Consider the following 21,202-nt stretch of genomic DNA (forward strand, 5'->3'; position numbering starts at 1 on the left):
TTCAGATGGCCGGTCTTGATACATGTACACTGCCCTTACATACATTTACACTTCACATATACACTGCCCATAAAAACACACCTGCCCGTACACACACATTTACACTACCTTTCACACACCTGCCCATATACACACACATATACACTGCCTAACACATGTCTGCCCATTCACACACATATATGCTGCCCATATACACACGTTGCCCATACACACACACACATATGCCCATACACTGCCCATATACACATGCCTGGCCATACTCAAACATATACACATGCACTTACACATACACTGCCCTTACACATGTCTCCCAATACACACACATATACATAGGTCTAAAGTGACTTCCACCTCTTTCAGTCTGCTGATGTCTATGCCTCATCAGCATCTCTACTAATACTTCTGTATGGGATGTTTTGTACACATTTGTCTAGTTCCTTTTAGGAGTTATCATCTCACTTTCTTTCGCGGTTGGGTCAGTGGAGCGTAGCGCAAAGATTACAAAAAGAAAAGCCACAAACTTTCCTAGGGTTCAAAGCAGGCAGTGGTTTTAATGAAGCAAATAACACCAAGGTAAGGTAGTTAAAGAAGAAAGCAGAGTCCAAGTGTTAGCGGAGGTCAGGATAACAGAGTAACACAAAGTCCAGGTACTTAGCTAAGGTCGGGTCAACAGAGAATCACAGAGTGCAGGGAGAAGCAAGGTCAGAAGCCAGGAGGTCAAAAAGGTAAATAGGGATCCAACAAGTACTATAGCTTTAAGGGAACAAACTGGTAGGAGTACACAAGGTAAATCACACAGCATGCAAAAAGCAAACACTGAAGGTGCAAGCTACATCAGTGCGAGCGGTAGATGGAGGACTCCCCTGGAAGGTAGAAGTAGATTTGTTTTAGTGAAAGTTGCTACAAACTTGTTTTTATTTTACATATTTTTATCTTGGGCTATAGAAAAGCCATTCTTATTCATTTACTATTCTACCATTGTTGTGTTAGTTGTGTTAGATATGTTTATATTGTATTCATGTTGCCCCAGACTGTGTTATACTGTTCTTAATAATGCTTTAATACAAGTGTTACTTGCTTACTGATGTTTAGTGTCATTTTTCTATAGTCTCTGTTCCTGTATAATTCCTTATCTCAGATAACATTGGTTGGCCATATTCATAGCTGTTTCCTTATATTCTTGATGCTATATGGGTGTTATATTAAGTTGTTAAGTAGTATCTTATATTTGTTAACATTGTTATTTCCCATGGGCACTCCAACTTTATCTGGAGACATTTCCTTTGTATGTATGTGAACACATTTGATTGAATACATTTGATTGATATTATAACCTTTTTTATATCCACCCCTCCCCCCCTTAAATTTCAGTACATGGAGTAATAGGTCAATATAGGCCATGTTTTATGAACTCTTTCAGAAGCATTTATCCATTGCAGTTATATTTCTTCATATATTTTATTCACTTTTATTTGTAATCATTTTAGATATAATTCCCTATTCTGGTTGAAATTTGTAAAAAACAAGAAGATAAAAATCCAGTCTACAGTGCAAAACTTTAACTGATAGGCATTATGTCCTTATTCAGGAAAGTGCGTGAAATGGATTTATTGAATGAAATGGAAGATGAATGAAAAGGAGGACAAGATAGATATGAAAATTTTTGTTATCTTTATACCTCTGCCTAGAATGTATTGCTTATTGTTGATCGCCTCCTAAGCCCTTTAAAATCAGTCATATTTTGCCATATTATATATGGTGCACCTTGATTTCCGGGGAGGGGCCACACAGGGCTTCTGCTGAGGCTTTCACATCAAGGCATTACAGCAACACCATTTGGGTGAACAAAGCGATTGTAGATCGCTTTCTACACCTATTTATAGTCATGACGTGTCTGGCACATCCATCCTGGATTGTTGTGAAAGGGTTGATACTTTGTTAAAAGACCCTTTGCAGGCAACGACTACTTGTAATATGGAATGCATGGACATCATCAAACACTGGGTTTCCTCCTGTGCTTTGCCAGGCCTTTAGTGCAGCTGTCTTTGGTTGTTGTTTGTGGGTCTTTCTGCCTTAAGTTTTGTCTTCAGCAAGTGCTGCTCGATCAGGTTGAGAACTTTAATGAACCCACTATTAAAAATAACGGTACAGGCCTGGAAACTGGCAAGGTTCTGTTTCTTATAAAACTGGAGGGTTTCCCCCTTTCAGCCCTGGATCAATAACCCAGATTGTCAGGGAGGAAGGGCATGGGCGTAGGAACCGGGGGGGGGGGGCGGGGGGAACAGATGATCAGATCCCCCCCAGTAACTCATGTGGGGGGGAGCGATAATGAAGAAATCCCCCCCCCAGGGCCATAGGAACCCGCCCCAATAGAAACGCCGCAGGAGGAGAGAGAGGGGTGCCGAGCGGTCGTTTTCCCCGACTGCAGCGCTGCCCCGACTGCAGTGGTGGGAGCGTGAGGCGTCTGTCTCGGTGCCGGCGCTTCACGCTGAGCGCCGGCATATGACGTCATTTGCCGGCGCTCAGCAGTGAAGCCATGCTCCCACCACAGGACTGCAGGGTAAGTGAACCTACAAAGGGCTGTAGGGAGAGGGTAGCTAGTGAGAAGGGGGGTAGGGAGAGGGGGTAGGGAGAGGGTAGCTAGTGAGAAGGGGGCGGTAGGGAGAGGGTAGCTAGTGAGAAGGGGGGGTAGGGAGAGGGTAGCTAGTGAGAAGGGGGTAGGGAGAGGGTAGCTAGTGAGAAGGAGGTGGGGAGAGGGTAGCTAGTGAGGAGGGACAGTAGGGAGAGGGTAGCTAGTGAGAAGGGAGGGTAGGGAGAGTGCAGCTAGTGAGAAGGGAGGGTAGGGAAGGGGTAGATAGTGTGAGAAGGGGGGGGTAGATAGTGTGAGAAGGGAGGGTAGGGAGGGGCAGATAGTGTGAGAAGGGGGGTATATAGTAAGAAAGTGTGAGAAGGGGAGAGGGGGTAGATAGTGTGAGAAGGAGGAGAGGGGGTAGATAGTGTGAGAAGGCTTAGATAGTGTGAGAAGGGGGAGAGGGGGCAGATAGTGTGAGAGATGGGGAGAAAGTGGGGATCTGATGGGGAAAATGCTGTCCCCCCAGATTTTTAGGGGTTCCTACGCCCATGTATGCAATGTTAAATTGATATCTGTTACATTCTGAGATATTCATTGTATTTTATAAGTGTATTTTCATATGGTTTGCTTTAAATTGTGTACTAGACAAATAAATATGTATTATTACAAGCATGGGCGTAGGAACGGGGGGGGAGAGAGAGGGGTGCTGAGCGGTTGTTTTCAGCGACTGCTCGGCGTCCTTCTGTCTCCTCTGTCGTCGTCGCCGCCTGCCTCAGCACTGCCCCGACTGCAGTGGTGGGAGCGTGAGGCGTCTGTCTCGGTGCTGGCGCTTCACGCTGAGCGCCGACATATGACGTCATAGAGGCCTCGCGCTCCCAGCACAGGACTGCAGGGTAAGTGAACTACAAAGGGCGGTAGGGAGAGGGTAGCTAGTGAGAAGGGGGTAGGGAGAGGGTAGCTAGTGATAAGGGGGGTAGGGAGAGGGTAGATAGTGAGAAGTGGGGGAAGGGAGAGGGTAGCTAGTGAGAAGGGGGCGGTAGGGAGAAGGTAGCTAGTGAAAAGGGGGCGGTAGGGAGAGGGTAGCTAGTGAGAAGGGAGGGTAGGGAGAGGATAGCTTGTGAGAAGGGAGGGTAGGGAGAGGGTAGCTAGTGAGAAGGGGGGTAGGGAGAGGGTAGATAGTGTGAGAAGGGAGGGTAGGGAGGGGGTAGATAGTGTGAGAAGGGAGGGTAGGGAGGGGGTAGATAGTGTGAAAAGGGAGGGTGGGGAGGGGGTAGATAGTAAGAAACTGTGAGAAGGGGGAGAGGGGTAGATAGTGTGAGAAGGAGGAGAGGGGCTAGATAGTGTGAGAGGGCTTAGATAGTGTGAGAGTGCTTAGATAGTGTGAGAAGGGGGAGAGGGGGTAGATAGTGTGAGCGATGGGGAGAAAGTGGGGATCTGATGGGGGAAAATGCTGTCCCCCCAGATTTTTAGGGGTTCCTATGCCCATGAGGAAGGGCTCCTTATCCATATTAACTGTGACATACGATGAATGTATACTCAATATCTCTTGAACAGAGTCACCAAACCATCTTTTCCTTTATAGCATTTAGGGAGATCTTTTCTGAACATTTGTGATGTAGTATATATATACCTAATGTCAAGCTATGACTTCCACTACATATAGTGACATGTTCCTCAAAATTACCCATTATACGTATTATTCCCCCACCCAGTTATACAAATAACCTATGTAGTAAGTGCAGAACACAGGGAACATATCCATTTCATTGTCTGTGGCAGTGTTCCATGATCAAAACCTTTTGGACTGCCACATGTACATTGGACTGGGTCTATACAGACGACTGTAAAGACCCAGAGTGCCCAAAGATGGAGTTCAGGAGTTGTTGTGCAGTAGCGGAGATGGAAAGGGCCTGGTGCAGGGCAACTGCACTCACCAAGGGTGGGCATCTAGGGTTGAGCAGCCACATACCAGCAATCTGACATAGCGGCTGATGTTGTCCAGAAGGTGGAGATATCCTGCAGGGACCCTGGAGTAGGCATGAAACATAGCACTGGAATCATGTGCAGGATGCTGCAGGCTGGGACTACGGAAGCTAAGCAGAGTATCAACAGAAACGTAGCAAGCAAGGGGGACAGAGCAAGCAAGGGATAGGGAGACCAAGCAAGGAACATAACCAGACAAGACATACATGATTCAGGGCACAACAAAGGACAAGGAACAAGGCAAGGAACACAGGGGAAGGAGTGAAGAGCCGGAATCCACGGACACTTCTCCATTAAGCAAGGATAGGACATCTTAACTGGGACATAGGGAGAGGAGAGAGGAACCGAAATCCTCAGAAGATACAGGGTAGGAGGGCAAAGGTACACAAAATACTGACACACATGGATACAGGACTAGCCTAGGACTATAAGATAACTATTGGAGATTCCGTCACATCATATGGCCATAGCATGCTTAGCCCACCACTACGCCAAAATACTCCAATATTCGGTGGGTCCTAACGCTAAACCCTGCTTACAGAGGTACTAAACAAACAAAACAAGAAATCTAAACACATAGCAATGAGACATACGTTTAGACTGCAGACTGAGACAAACATAACATGTGGGGCACACCTTATAAAGGAAACAGAGCTGAAGCAAAGAGCAAGACTGAAATCAAGGAATCAAAAGCACAGAACAGAGCATATGGAAATCCAGGAACGGACCACAGCAAACCATGGGAACTGAGGCAGGGAAAAACAGAGATATGCAGCTCTGCAGCCTGGATGGCCTGGATACCGTAGACTCATAGACATCTCCAAAACAAATATGACATCAACTATCTATCTTAGGGGTTATTGAAAATACCTATAGAGGGTGCGATTCTCACCTCCAACAAATTGCTGTACATAATGCAGATGGATTTTTTTGGAAGCCAGTCTTGACAAGAGATTCTTCCAAATCTGCAAGGACTTTATTGACAAATTAGATAATGCCCTAAAATTAAAGATCCAGTAAACATTCCAATACTCTTTCTGGTACTGCAACACATCAGTTGTGCACCATCCACCTACAAAGTCATCTAGCTGATCTGGTGGCTCCTCAATGCCTCAGGCTTACATAGGGCCGGATCCTTAAGCAGCCCTAAGGTTAGAGACTTACTTTAATAAAGTGAGTGAAAAGAGATGCTGTGCAGTTGGTTTTCACAAGTTTTATTTTTTATTGTTTACTGTTTTTGGAACGTATTAATACATGTCAAAGAATATATACAATTTTTGCACTTTTCTAACACTCAGTTTACGTTACAACTTTTGTAAAAATTATGACAGGGAAAGCTGGATTCCATAGCCTTTCAATCATATAATCATAAATGTTATAGATTTATATAGAAAATATATATATGTATGATGAAGATATTGGACAGTTTGTTCCATGCACAAATGCTTCTATTTTATGTACATGCAGATATCATGTTTGTATTTGCAGAAACTGTCTGTATACATATTTGATGAAATTCCTTCTCTCAATAAAATGAGTATTTAAAAATAATAATAATAATAATAATAATCATAATAATAATAATAATACAACCATTGAAAAAGAGCAGAAAGGCTTTTCCTTACTAGGAGGAAATGAGTTTGTTGTGTCAGTTACGATCACATTCACACAATTAGTCAGTCATCATTTTAAACATAGGATTAATTAAATGCACACAAAGTTGTAGGATAACATTCCATTTATTGAATCAATGCATTAGACATCAAGATAACATCATCTCTTCTACTTGGCCCTCGCTCTAAATCCCAGGATAAAAAAAAGGGAGAGCTGCCAAGTTGATCAGTTATACTTTTTTGGCTTATCTGCCAGATCCACTATAAGTGACACAACATGTGGTGAGTGGCGGATTCCAAAGGAGAATTTAGGCGCTTGAGGCCGGGTCAGGACAACCTACAGGGAACACAGGAAGACTTCTGATAACGAGGACACAGATTACAACCACACTCTGTATCAACAATACACAAATGAACTCTAGCAACTACAATCTTTCAATAATCAAGCAGCAGGTGTATCCCTACAATTTCCCCTACAAAAAACAGTAACCCCCAAAATAATTTTTTCTAGCTCTCATTACTTACTTACTATGACTAACCACCAAAACTGCTGGCTATACCACACAATAGCAAACCCAAAATACAACTCTAGTGCAATATATGTTAATGCCCAGTATTTGGGCTTTTTATTAATCATGCTCTAACTGTAGCTACCATTACCCAACATTAAATCTCTTGAATGTTTTCTTCATCTATACCCAGCCATTGTAGGCAACTGATTGGTTTCCAATCATTACTCCCCTGAATTTATTCCCCCCTTCTCTTACCTTCTCAGGTTTGTAGGATGCCGGGCTGGGTTTTTTTGCTGAGTCCCCAGGCATGGCGTTTCTGGAATGCATGCTGTACTGAGGAGGCCTATATTGATATTTATTTGGATCCACAGAGCCATAGGTTCCTGGGCCAGGTGTCTAAAGAAATTAAAGATGAGGAGAGAATGACTAATATAAAGACACTTTGGATTAACATGTCAGTTAAAAAAAAATCCAGAAGATGGAACTAAAGGATTGAAGGATAGAGTTTGGTATAGTCAAATACTCACTTTCCTCAGGTCTTCATAGATGCTTCCAATTTCCCTCCTGCCACCCACAGACAGGTTTGGTACAGCATATCTACTAACCAAGTTTGAACCCACTATAGGGGGAAGCTTATATGCCGCTGGACCTGGGGGAAGACGTGGTATAAAATTGGTAATTATAAAGTTGGTGGTTCATGAAATAGAGGACAATTCACAGCTGCAGAAATGTATAAAACAAATAATGCAGCTAAAAATGAAGCTGTAAAAAACAATGTGGAGGATGCTTAATGTTTGAAAAAGCATTACTATATATATATACACAGCAATCACTATGATTTATGATGATATGATTTATACCCGGTGTCTGGTCATTGCTGAACATCTTTGTTCTTGCTCCAAATGAAACCGCTGGAGCAGAGCGGTAAGGCAATTTCTTAGCAAGCTCAGGGGCGTAATATCCTGTGAAAAGAGAACACATTGGTGGGATTTACAAAATGTGATTTAGAAATGTGAAAATGAGAAAAAAAAAACGCAAAACTGCTTTTATCTTAAAATTTTCAACAATATGGCACAGGAAACACAGACTTGTGAATGAGAAGGCACACAATAAACATTAATTTTTTGCCCAAAACAACAAAACCACCACATCTCTAGTGCTGGTACCACATTCACAGCAGAAATATACATAAAGTTTGGTAATTCCCTTATGAAAGATATGGACTGTAGGGGCCTATGGGAAAGCTTGGTTAAGAGGCCATATTTCTTGGGGCTCCACCAATCAGTAATCTTCCTACAATAAAAGCCAGTAGTTTTCTATGTGAACATAAAGGAGCAAGTAAGGGTGACTAAACATTAGGCCAACATTCTCTTATGTATTTTTCTCACTATACCTGGGCCAGGAGTTTGGAAGCTACTAAGGTCCTTGGTTCTTCCATAGATGGAGTAAGACGGGGTGCCATCTTTGCCCTTTGCCGTTATGTTGGATGGGATAAAATGTACTGGCCCTGGAGAGCCATTCATGATCTTAAAACGGCATGAGCCAAAGCTGAATGCAGGAGCTTGAGGTTGGCACGGGTCATGGTTAATATAGCCTTTGAAGGAAACAAAAACAGACAGAGACATTAAATACATAGACATGTTTCTTACATCAACAGAGCGTGGATGAAAAAAGAACAGCAAATATGAAGCAAATATATATCTAGAGTTATACACAACTCACCTGTACTCCCAGGCAAGCCATACTTGGGTCCTGGGCTGTTGTACGTGGCTGAAAGTGGGCCTCTGGGTCTGTGAGGTTTCCATCTTCCAATTGGTACCTCGGTACTCATGATGAGATTAGGCCTGGCACAAAAGTGACCAGCCTGACTGCGTAATCCAAACCAGATCAAAGCACACCTGTCAATAGATATATGACTTGTTGTCCCATGTTCTCTAACTTTGAGCATAGTGCTTGTGGAAAGTATTATCTGTCATTTATTACTACTGCTCTTAAAAGTACATCAGCTTGTCATGATTCTGCTGAACGTCAGTACCGGATATCAGAAATAAATAATAAAAATAACAATGATAGATCGCTGCAAATATAATTAATATTTTCCAAGACAAAACTACAGTAATTCTGGGACAAAATGCTTAATTCTTAACTGATGAAACAAAGATAAATGGAATCTGTCTGATGAGTTTTACCTGTCAGGTTTGGTGCTGTGAATCCAATGAATTTCCCAGATTCCTGAAGCACTGTTTTCACTGCAGTGTAAACACTATCACAGTTCATACAGAAAATACCTAAACTTGTAATGCCTGAACCTTTAGAATCCAGCTTATGGCATCACAGGATTGTGACGTCATACTCCTCCACTCACACACATAACGTCTGTCCCCCTCCTTCCTTGTAAATCTCTGTTCTTATTAAATGTACTACTACCCTTTAATTTAACGCACACTGCTGGGTGTTTCACATTTCCACGTGTCTGATATATTTAAAAATGAGACATGGCTGTGGTATAGGTTAAATAAGCCATGGCCATTGCTTACTTGTGAAAAGGACTTGTTTGCACCATAGAATAGATCCTAGTGTTTATTTGCAGAAAAACAATCACATAGATAATATTTCTCATATAGACGGTTTAGAAGGACAAGTCACACTCGAACTGAATTTGTTACCATAATTATAAATATTCCTGTGTATTTATAATCATGGAGAGCATACAAACAGGAAGTGAAGGTGGCTGCTTCCATCATATATAAGCCTGGTTGGTAATGAATATATGTTGCTAGGAGATAAGTGTACTTTAATACCAATATTCACAAGACAAGGACTAAGTACTAATACAGTAATATAGTAATAATGTATTTGATTTACATAAGTTGGTTTCCAAGCATTGTGTCTTGTCGAGCCGCTGAACACTGGGATACACTCATGCCCAGAAAAAAAGACATTGGGGAGGAATTTGGGTCTCAAAGAGGAACCCTTGGGAGAGCAATTTGAATATGCCTTATGAGAGCCTTACAAATTGCCCTGTGGCATGGCGGATCACGGATAACACATAGTTAAATCCAACACCGACCTACAACCATACTCGTGGACACTTAGTTTAACCCTGAATATTAGGGATCTTATTCCAACTACAGGATAATTCTACAGTCATTTTATAAACACATTGACATCATGTTTTCTTTTACAGCACAACAAAAGTATTTATTTCATGCTAATCTTTGATATGATTTTGTATCGATCTTTATTTAATTTACATCATCTTCAATTCCTGACATTTGTTAAACTGACCTTTATTTTAACCATTTGCGTGCCACCATTAGAAAGCCAACCAAACAGTCTTTGTTACAGAACAATTTCTTTATAATACAGAGAATAATCTCGTGGCCATCTTATAAAGTTTCCGAATATGCTTACGCTCATTGGTGTGAAAAGCCTAATTGTTTAACCACGCAAGAGTAATTATTATGTATTTATATAGCACCATCATAATCCGCAGCGCTGTACAATGGATCAAAAATGATATGGATAAGTGTATATATATATATATATATCAGATATTGCTGTTGTGACTGTTGACAAATAAGGTAAAAATGCAAGGTCTAAAGGGAAAAAAAGTTTAATAATTGCTCTTGTAAAGCCCAATCCCTTGTCCGTTCTGGGACCACGTGATACAGCAGAAGGAGGTTGGATAGATAGATTTAACAGGGAAATCTTCTCAGAGGCTCAGGCTAACTCTTATTGCGTGCAAGTAATTCATTCCAGATCATAAATCGATTGTCAAATGATGTTTTGCATTAAAAGTTAGTATAATAAATTAAAGTTATTCGTGGGGAACAAAACACACACAAAACTTACATCAATTAGTGATGCATGTTGTAAAAGCAGCAATAAGTATTGCATTATTGTAATAAAGCACTTAGTATACTAAGCCACATAATTCGATTTATTTAGACATTTATTTGAACGTGTCGATGACCTGTTGGATTGGCTTATTTACATCACGGTCATCATCATAATCCTCCCCACCATGAATCCCCCCCCCTCACTTTCTTTCGCGGTTGGGTCAGTGGAGCGTAGCGCAAAGATTACAAAAAGAAAAGCCACAAACTTTCCTAGGGTTCAAAGCAGGCAGTGGTTTTAATGAAGCAAATAACACCAAGGTAAGGTAGTTAAAGAAGAAAGCAGAGTCCAAGTGTTAGCGGAGGTCAGGATAACAGAGTAACACAAAGTCCAGGTACTTAGCTAAGGTCGGGTCAACAGAGAATCACAGAGTGCAGGGAGAAGCAAGGTCAGAAGCCAGGAGGTCAAAAAGGTAAATAGGGATCCAACAAGTACTATAGCTTTAAGGGAACAAACTGGTAGGAGTACACAAGGTAAATCACACAGCATGCAAAAAGCAAACACTGAAGGTGCAAGCTACATCAGTGCGAGCGGTAGATGGAGGACTCCCCTGGAAGGTAGAAGTAGATTTGTTTTAGTGAAAGTTGCTACAAACTTGTTTTTATTTTACATATTTTTATCTTGGGCTATAGAAAAGCCATTCTTATTCATTTACTATTCTACCATTGTTGTGTTAGTTGTGTTAGATATGTTTATATTGTATTCATGTTGCCCCAGACTGTGTTATACTGTTCTTAATAATGCTTTAATACAAGTGTTACTTGCTTACTGATGTTTAGTGTCATTTTTCTATAGTCTCTGTTCCTGTATAATTCCTTATCTCAGATAACATTGGTTGGCCATATTCATAGCTGTTTCCTTATATTCTTGATGCTATATGGGTGTTATATTAAGTTGTTAAGTAGTATCTTATATTTGTTAACATTGTTATTTCCCATGGGCACTCCAACTTTATCTGGAGACATTTCCTTTGTATGTATGTGAACACATTTGATTGAATACATTTGATTGATATTATAACCTTTTTTATATCCACCCCTCCCCCCCTTAAATTTCAGTACATGGAGTAATAGGTCAATATAGGCCATGTTTTATGAACTCTTTCAGAAGCATTTATCCATTGCAGTTATATTTCTTCATATATTTTATTCACTTTTATTTGTAATCATTTTAGATATAATTCCCTATTCTGGTTGAAATTTGTAAAAAACAAGAAGATAAAAATCCAGTCTACAGTGCAAAACTTTAACTGATAGGCATTATGTCCTTATTCAGGAAAGTGCGTGAAATGGATTTATTGAATGAAATGGAAGATGAATGAAAAGGAGGACAAGATAGATATGAAAATTTTTGTTATCTTTATACCTCTGCCTAGAATGTATTGCTTATTGTTGATCGCCTCCTAAGCCCTTTAAAATCAGTCATATTTTGCCATATTATATATGGTGCACCTTGATTTCCGGGGAGGGGCCACACAGGGCTTCTGCTGAGGCTTTCACATCAAGGCATTACAGCAACACCATTTGGGTGAACAAAGCGATTGTAGATCGCTTTCTACACCTATTTATAGTCATGACGTGTCTGGCACATCCATCCTGGATTGTTGTGAAAGGGTTGATACTTTGTTAAAAGACCCTTTGCAGGCAACGACTACTTGTAATATGGAATGCATGGACATCATCAAACACTGGGTTTCCTCCTGTGCTTTGCCAGGCCTTTAGTGCAGCTGTCTTTGGTTGTTGTTTGTGGGTCTTTCTGCCTTAAGTTTTGTCTTCAGCAAGTGCTGCTCGATCAGGTTGAGAACTTTAATGAACCCACTATTAAAAATAACGGTACAGGCCTGGAAACTGGCAAGGTTCTGTTTCTTATAAAACTGGAGGGTTTCCCCCTTTCAGCCCTGGATCAATAACCCAGATTGTCAGGGAGGAAGGGCATGGGCGTAGGAACCGGGGGGGGGGGCGGGGGGAACAGATGATCAGATCCCCCCCAGTAACTCATGTGGGGGGGAGCGATAATGAAGAAATCCCCCCCCAGGGCCATAGGAACCCGCCCCAATAGAAACGCAGCAGGAGGAGAGAGAGGGGTGCCGAGCGGTCGTTTTCCCCGACTGCAGCGCTGCCCCGACTGCAGTGGTGGGAGCGTGAGGCGTCTGTCTCGGTGCCGGCGCTTCACGCTGAGCGCCGGCATATGACGTCATTTGCCGGCGCTCAGCAGTAAAGCCATGCTCCCACCACAGGACTGCAGGGTAAGTGAACCTACAAAGGGCTGTAGGGAGAGGGTAGCTAGTGAGAAGGGGGGTAGGGAGAGGGGGTAGGGAGAGGGTAGCTAGTGAGAAGGGGGCGGTAGGGAGAGGGTAGCTAGTGAGAAGGGGGGTAGGGAGAGGGTAGCTAGTGAGAAGGGGGTAGGGAGAGGGTAGCTAGTGAGAAGGAGGTGGGGAGAGGGTAGCTAGTGAGGAGGGACAGTAGGGAGAGGGTAGCTAGTGAGAAGGGAGGGTAGGGAGAGTGCAGCTAGTGAGAAGGGAGGGTAGGGAAGGGGTAGATAGTGTGAGAAGGGGGGGTAGATAGTGTGAGAAGGGAGGGTAGGGAGGGGCAGATAGTGTGAGAAGGGGGGTATATAGTAAGAAAGTGTGAGAAGGGGAGAGGGGGTAGATAGTGTGAGAAGGAGGAGAGGGGGTAGATAGTGTGAGAAGGCTTAGATAGTGTGAGAAGGGGGAGAGGGGGCAGATAGTGTGAGAGATGGGGAGAAAGTGGGGATCTGATGGGGAAAATGCTGTCCCCCCAGATTTTTAGGGGTTCCTACGCCCATGTATGCAATGTTAAATTGATATCTGTTACATTCTGAGATATTCATTGTATTTTATAAGTGTATTTTCATATGGTTTGCTTTAAATTGTGTACTAGACAAATAAATATGTATTATTACAAGCATGGGCGTAGGAACGGGGGGGGAGAGAGAGGGGTGCTGAGCGGTTGTTTTCAGCGACTGCTCGGCGTCCTTCTGTCTCCTCTGTCGTCGTCGCCGCCTGCCTCAGCACTGCCCCGACTGCAGTGGTGGGAGCGTGAGGCGTCTGTCTCGGTGCTGGCGCTTCACGCTGAGCGCCGACATATGACGTCATAGAGGCCTCGCGCTCCCAGCACAGGACTGCAGGGTAAGTGAACTACAAAGGGCGGTAGGGAGAGGGTAGCTAGTGAGAAGGGGGTAGGGAGAGGGTAGCTAGTGATAAGGGGGGTAGGGAGAGGGTAGATAGTGAGAAGTGGGGGAAGGGAGAGGGTAGCTAGTGAGAAGGGGGCGGTAGGGAGAAGGTAGCTAGTGAAAAGGGGGCGGTAGGGAGAGGGTAGCTAGTGAGAAGGGAGGGTAGGGAGAGGATAGCTTGTGAGAAGGGAGGGTAGGGAGAGGGTAGCTAGTGAGAAGGGGGGTAGGGAGAGGGTAGATAGTGTGAGAAGGGAGGGTAGGGAGGGGGTAGATAGTGTGAGAAGGGAGGGTAGGGAGGGGGTAGATAGTGTGAAAAGGGAGGGTGGGGAGGGGGTAGATAGTAAGAAACTGTGAGAAGGGGGAGAGGGGTAGATAGTGTGAGAAGGAGGAGAGGGGCTAGATAGTGTGAGAGGGCTTAGATAGTGTGAGAGTGCTTAGATAGTGTGAGAAGGGGGAGAGGGGGTAGATAGTGTGAGCGATGGGGAGAAAGTGGGGATCTGATGGGGGAAAATGCTGTCCCCCCAGATTTTTAGGGGTTCCTATGCCCATGAGGAAGGGCTCCTTATCCATATTAACTGTGACATACGATGAATGTATACTCAATATCTCTTGAACAGAGTCACCAAACCATCTTTTCCTTTATAGCATTTAGGGAGATCTTTTCTGAACATTTGTGATGTAGTATATATATACCTAATGTCAAGCTATGACTTCCACTACATATAGTGACATGTTCCTCAAAATTACCCATTATACGTATTATTCCCCCACCCAGTTATACAAATAACCTATGTAGTAAGTGCAGAACACAGGGAACATATCCATTTCATTGTCTGTGGCAGTGTTCCATGATCAAAACCTTTTGGACTGCCACATGTACATTGGACTGGGTCTATACAGACGACTGTAAAGACCCAGAGTGCCCAAAGATGGAGTTCAGGAGTTGTTGTGCAGTAGCGGAGATGGAAAGGGCCTGGTGCAGGGCAACTGCACTCACCCGGGTGGGCATCTAGGGTTGAGCAGCCACATACCAGCAATCTGACATAGCGGCTGATGTTGTCCAGAAGGTGGAGATATCCTGCAGGGACCCTGGAGTAGGCATGAAACATAGCACTGGAATCATGTGCAGGATGCTGCAGGCTGGAACAAGGCAAGGAACACAGGGGAAGGAGTGAAGAGCCGGAATCCACGGACACTTCTCCATTAAGCAAGGATAGGACATCTTAACTGGGACATAGGGAGAGGAGAGAGGAACCGAAATCCTCAGAAGATACAGGGTAGGAGGGCAAAGGTACACAAAATACTGACACACATGGATACAGGACTAGCCTAGGACTATAAGATAACTATTGGAGATTCCGTCACATCATATGGCCATAGCATGCTTAGCCCACCACTACGCCAAAATACTCCAATATTCGGTGGGTCCTAACGCTAAACCCTGCTTACAGAGGTACTAAACAAACAAAACAAGAAATCTAAACACATAGCAATGAGACATACGTTTAGACTGCAGACTGAGACAAACATAACATGTGGGGCACACCTTATAAAGGAAACAGAGCTGAAGCAAAGAGCAAGACTGAAATCAAGGAATCAAAAGCACAGAACAGAGCATATGGAAATCCAGGAACGGACCACAGCAAACCATGGGAACTGAGGCAGGGAAAAACAGAGATATGCAGCTCTGCAGCCTGGATGGCCTGGATACCGTAGACTCATAGACATCTCCAAAACAAATATGACATCAACTATCTATCTTAGGGGTTATTGAAAATACCTATAGAGGGTGCGATTCTCACCTCCAACAAATTGCTGTACATAATGCAGATGGATTTTTTTGGAAGCCAGTCTTGACAAGAGATTCTTCCAAATCTGCAAGGACTTTATTGACAAATTAGATAATGCCCTAAAATTAAAGATCCAGTAAACATTCCAATACTCTTTCTGGTACTGCAACACATCAGTTGTGCACCATCCACCTACAAAGTCATCTAGCTGATCTGGTGGCTCCTCAATGCCTCAGGCTTACATAGGGCCGGATCCTTAAGCAGCCCTAAGGTTAGAGACTTACTTTAATAAAGTGAGTGAAAAGAGATGCTGTGCAGTTGGTTTTCACAAGTTTTATTTTTTATTGTTTACTGTTTTTGGAACGTATTAATACATGTCAAAGAATATATACAATTTTTGCACTTTTCTAACACTCAGTTTACGTTACAACTTTTGTAAAAATTATGACAGGGAAAGCTGGATTCCATAGCCTTTCAATCATATAATCATAAATGTTATAGATTTATATAGAAAATATATATATGTATGATGAAGATATTGGACAGTTTGTTCCATGCACAAATGCTTCTATTTTATGTACATGCAGATATCATGTTTGTATTTGCAGAAACTGTCTGTATACATATTTGATGAAATTCCTTCTCTCAATAAAATGAGTATTTAAAAATAATAATAATAATAATAATAATCATAATAATAATAATAATACAACCATTGAAAAAGAGCAGAAAGGCTTTTCCTTACTAGGAGGAAATGAGTTTGTTGTGTCAGTTACGATCACATTCACACAATTAGTCAGTCATCATTTTAAACATAGGATTAATTAAATGCACACAAAGTTGTAGGATAACATTCCATTTATTGAATCAATGCATTAGACATCAAGATAACATCATCTCTTCTACTTGGCCCTCGCTCTAAATCCCAGGATAAAAAAAAGGGAGAGCTGCCAAGTTGATCAGTTATACTTTTTTGGCTTATCTGCCAGATCCACTATAAGTGACACAACATGTGGTGAGTGGCGGATTCCAAAGGAGAATTTAGGCGCTTGAGGCCGGGTCAGGACAACCTACAGGGAACACAGGAAGACTTCTGATAACGAGGACACAGATTACAACCACACTCTGTATCAACAATACACAAATGAACTCTAGCAACTACAATCTTTCAATAATCAAGCAGCAGGTGTATCCCTACAATTTCCCCTACAAAAAACAGTAACCCCCAAAATAATTTTTTCTAGCTCTCATTACTTACTTACTATGACTAACCACCAAAACTGCTGGCTATACCACACAATAGCAAACCCAAAATACAACTCTAGTGCAATATATGTTAATGCCCAGTATTTGGGCTTTTTATTAATCATGCTCTAACTGTAGCTACCATTACCCAACATTAAATCTCTTGAATGTTTTCTTCATCTATACCCAGCCATTGTAGGCAACTGATTGGTTTCCAATCATTACTCCCCTGAATTTATTCCCCCCTTCTCTTACCTTCTCAGGTTTGTAGGATGCCGGGCTGGGTTTTTTTGCTGAGTCCCCAGGCATGGCGTTTCTGGAATGCATGCTGTACTGAGGAGGCCTATATTGATATTTATTTGGATCCACAGAGCCATAGGTTCCTGGGCCAGGTGTCTAAAGAAATTAAAGATGAGGAGAGAATGACTAATATAAAGACACTTTGGATTAACATGTCAGTTAAAAAAAAATCCAGAAGATGGAACTAAAGGATTGAAGGATAGAGTTTGGTATAGTCAAATACTCACTTTCCTCAGGTCTTCATAGATGCTTCCAATTTCCCTCCTGCCACCCACAGACAGGTTTGGTACAGCATATCTACTAACCAAGTTTGAACCCACTATAGGGGGAAGCTTATATGCCGCTGGACCTGGGGGAAGACATGTGGTATAAAATTGGTAATTATAAAGTTGGTGGTTCATGAAATAGAGGACAATTCACAGCTGCAGAAATGTATAAAACAAATAATGCAGCTAAAAATGAAGCTGTAAAAAACAATGTGGAGGATGCTTAATGTTTGAAAAAGCATCACTATATATATATATACACAGCAATCACTATGATTTATGATGATATGATTTATACCCGGTGTCTGGTCATTGCTGAACATCTTTGTTCTTGCTCCAAATGAAACCGCTGGAGCAGAGCGGTAAGGTAATTTCTTAGCAAGCTCAGGGGCGTAATATCCTGTGAAAAGAGAACACATTGGTGGGATTTACAAAATGTGATTTAGAAATGTGAAAATGAGGAAAAAAAAACGCAAAACTGCTTTTATCTTAAAATTTTCAACAATATGGCACAGGAAACACAGACTTGTGAATGAGAAGGCACACAATAAACATTAATTTTTTGCCCAAAACAACAAAACCACCACATCTCTAGTGCTGGTACCACATTCACAGCAGAAATATACATAAAGTTTGGTAATTCCCTTATGAAAGATATGGACTGTAGGGGCCTATGGGAAAGCTTGGTTAAGAGGCCATATTTCTTGGGGTTCCACCAATCAGTAATCTTCCTACAATAAAAGCCAGTAGTTTTCTATGTGAACATAAAGGAGCAAATAAGGGTGACTAAACATTAGGCCAACATTCTCTTATGTATTTTTCTCACTATACCTGGGCCAGGAGTTTGGAAGCTACTAAGGTCCTTGGTTCTTCCATAGATGGAGTAAGACGGGGTGCCATCTTTGCCCTTTGCCGTTATGTTGGATGGAATAAAATGTACTGGCCCTGGAGAGCCATTCATGATCTTAAAACGGCGTGAGCCAAAGCTGAATGCAGGAGCTTGAGGTTGGCACGGGTCATGGTTAATATAGCCTTTGAAGGAAACAAAAACAGACAGAGACATTAAATACATAGACATGTTTCTTACATCAACAGAGCGTGGATGAAAAAAGAACAGCAAATATGAAGCAAATATATATCTAGAGTTATACACAACTCACCTGTACTCCCAGGCAAGCCATACTTGGGTCCTGGGCTGTTGTACGTGGCTGAAAGTGGGCCTCTGGGTCTGTGAGGTTTCCATCTTCCAATTGGTACCTCGGTACTCATGATGAGATTAGGCCTGGCACAAAAGTGACCAGCCTGACTGCGTAATCCAAACCAGATCAAAGCACACCTGTCAATAGATATATGACTTGTTGTCCCATGTTCTCTAACTTTGAGCATAGTGCTTGTGGAAAGTATTATCTGTCATTTATTACTACTGCTCTTAAAAGTACATCAGCTTGTCATGATTCTGCTGAACGTCAGTACCGGATATCAGAAATAAATAATAAAAATAACAATGATAGATCGCTGCAAATATAATTAATATTTTCCAAGACAAAACTACAGTAATTCTGGGACAAAATGCTTAATTCTTAACTGATGAAACAAAGATAAATGGAATCTGTCTGATGAGTTTTACCTGTCAGGTTTGGTGCTGTGAATCCAATGAATTTCCCAGATTCCTGAAGCACTGTTTTCACTGCAGTGTAAACACTATCACAGTTCATACAGAAAATACCTAAACTTGTAATGCCTGAACCTTTAGAATCCAGCTTATGGCATCACAGGATTGTGACGTCATACTCCTCCACTCACACACATAACGTCTGTCCCCCTCCTTCCTTGTAAATCTCTGTTCTTATTAAATGTACTACTACCCTTTAATTTAACGCACACTGCTGGGTGTTTCACATTTCCACGTGTCTGATATATTTAAAAATGAGACATGGCTGTGGTATAGGTTAAATAAGCCATGGCCATTGCTTACTTGTGAAAAGGACTTGTTTGCACCATAGAATAGATCCTAGTGTTTATTTGCAGAAAAACAATCACATAGATAATATTTCTCATATAGACGGTTTAGAAGGACAAGTCACACTCGAACTGAATTTGTTACCATAATTATAAATATTCCTGTGTATTTATAATCATGGAGAGCATACAAACAGGAAGTGAAGGTGGCTGCTTCCATCATATATAAGCCTGGTTGGTAATGAATATATGTTGCTAGGAGATAAGTGTACTTTAATACCAATATTCACAAGACAAGGACTAAGTACTAATACAGTAATATAGTAATAATGTATTTGATTTACATAAGTTGGTTTCCAAGCATTGTGTCTTGTCGAGCCGCTGAACACTGGGATACACTCATGCCCAGAAAAAAAGACATTGGGGAGGAATTTGGGTCTCAAAGAGGAACCCTTGGGAGAGCAATTTGAATATGCCTTATGAGAGCCTTACAAATTGCCCTGTGGCATGGCGGATCACGGATAACACATAGTTAAATCCAACACCAACCTACAACCATACTCGTGGACACTTAGTTTAACCCTGGATATTAGGGATCTTATTCCAACTACAGGATAATCTACAGTCATTTTATAAACACATTGACATCATGTTTTCTTTTACAGCACAACAAAAGTATTTATTTCATGCTAATCTTTGATATGATTTTGTATCGATCTTTATTTAATTTACATCATCTTCAATTCCTGACATTTGTTAAACTGACCTTTATTTTAACCATTTGCGTGCCACCATTAGAAAGCCAACCAAACAGTCTTTGTTACAGAACAATTTCTTTATAATACAGAGAATAATCTCGTGGCCATCTTATAAAGTTTCCGAATATGCTTACGCTCATTGGTGTGAAAAGCCTAATTGTTTAACCACGCAAGAGTAATTATTATGTATTTATATAGCACCATCATAATCCGCAGCGCTGTACAATGGATCAAAAATGATATGGATAAGTGTATATATATATATATATATCAGATATTGCTGTTGTGACTGTTGACAAATAAGGTAAAAATGCAAGGTCTAAAGGGAAAAAAAGTTTAATAAATGTGCTCTTGTAAAGCCCAATCCCTTGTCCGTTCTGGGACCACGTGATACAGCAGAAGGAGGTTGGATAGATAGATTTAACAGGGAAATCTTCTCAGAGGCTCAGGCTAACTCTTATTGCGTGCAAGTAATTCATTCCAGATCATAAATCGATTGTCAAATGATGTTTTGCATTAAAAGTTAGTATAATAAATTAAAGTTATTCGTGGGGAACAAAACACACACAAAACTTACATCAATTAGTGATGCATGTTGTAAAAGCAGCAATAAGTATTGCATTATTGTAATAAAGCACTTAGTATACTAAGCCACATAATTCGATTTATTTAGACATTTATTTGAACGTGTCGATGACCTGTTGGATTGGCTTATTTACATCACGGTCATCATCATAATCCTCCCCACCATGAATCCCCCCCCCCTATAATTATCACCCCATATTGCACCCGAATTATCCCTTTCTATCTCTACTCTCAGAGATTATTTCCCCTTCATACCCACCCCAGCATGTCACAATTCATATTTCTGTATATGTGTCGATTTACTTACCTCCCTGTCCCTGGCCTATGAATCTGCCCATCAGTGCCACAACAGATATGTCATGTCCAGTATGGTGCTAACTGGCAAATATGCGGTGGATTGAAGATCTGTGCCACAATCAACGCAGATCTCTTTACGACTACTGCTGCAGCACAGCCCCACATATTTTCAGATGGCCGGTCTTGATACATGTACACTGCCCTTACATACATTTACACTTCACATATAC

The 21,202-nt window shown here is 41.6% G+C and overlaps 2 protein-coding genes across 2 annotated transcripts; both read right to left on the reverse strand.

Moving 5' to 3' along the window:
- Nucleotides 1-6,394: 6,394 nt before the first annotated feature.
- Nucleotides 6,395-8,511, reverse strand: LOC149281393 (ciliary microtubule associated protein 1A-like). Its single transcript, XM_089499345.1, has 6 exons — nt 8,403-8,511; nt 8,074-8,274; nt 7,541-7,642; nt 7,208-7,329; nt 6,936-7,076; nt 6,395-6,505 (listed from the first exon to the last, which is right to left on the reverse strand). Exons 1-6 carry the CDS (start codon nt 8,509-8,511, stop codon nt 6,395-6,397), a joined length of 786 nt encoding a protein of 261 aa, XP_089355471.1.
- Nucleotides 8,512-16,521: 8,010 nt separating this feature from the next.
- Nucleotides 16,522-18,642, reverse strand: LOC149281394 (ciliary microtubule associated protein 1A-like). The gene is made up of 6 exons (XM_089499346.1): nt 18,534-18,642; nt 18,205-18,405; nt 17,672-17,773; nt 17,335-17,456; nt 17,063-17,203; nt 16,522-16,632 (listed from the first exon to the last, which is right to left on the reverse strand). The coding sequence occupies exons 1-6, from the start codon at nt 18,640-18,642 to the stop codon at nt 16,522-16,524; spliced, it is 786 nt and encodes a 261-aa protein (XP_089355472.1).
- Between the last annotated feature and the right edge of the window lie 2,560 nt (nt 18,643-21,202).

The sequence above is a fragment of the Sceloporus occidentalis genome, unplaced genomic scaffold, assembly GCF_023333645.1.
Source record: "Sceloporus occidentalis isolate IW3139 unplaced genomic scaffold, rSceOcc1.0.p SCAF_133, whole genome shotgun sequence".
Taxonomy (NCBI): Eukaryota; Metazoa; Chordata; class Lepidosauria; order Squamata; family Phrynosomatidae; genus Sceloporus; species Sceloporus occidentalis.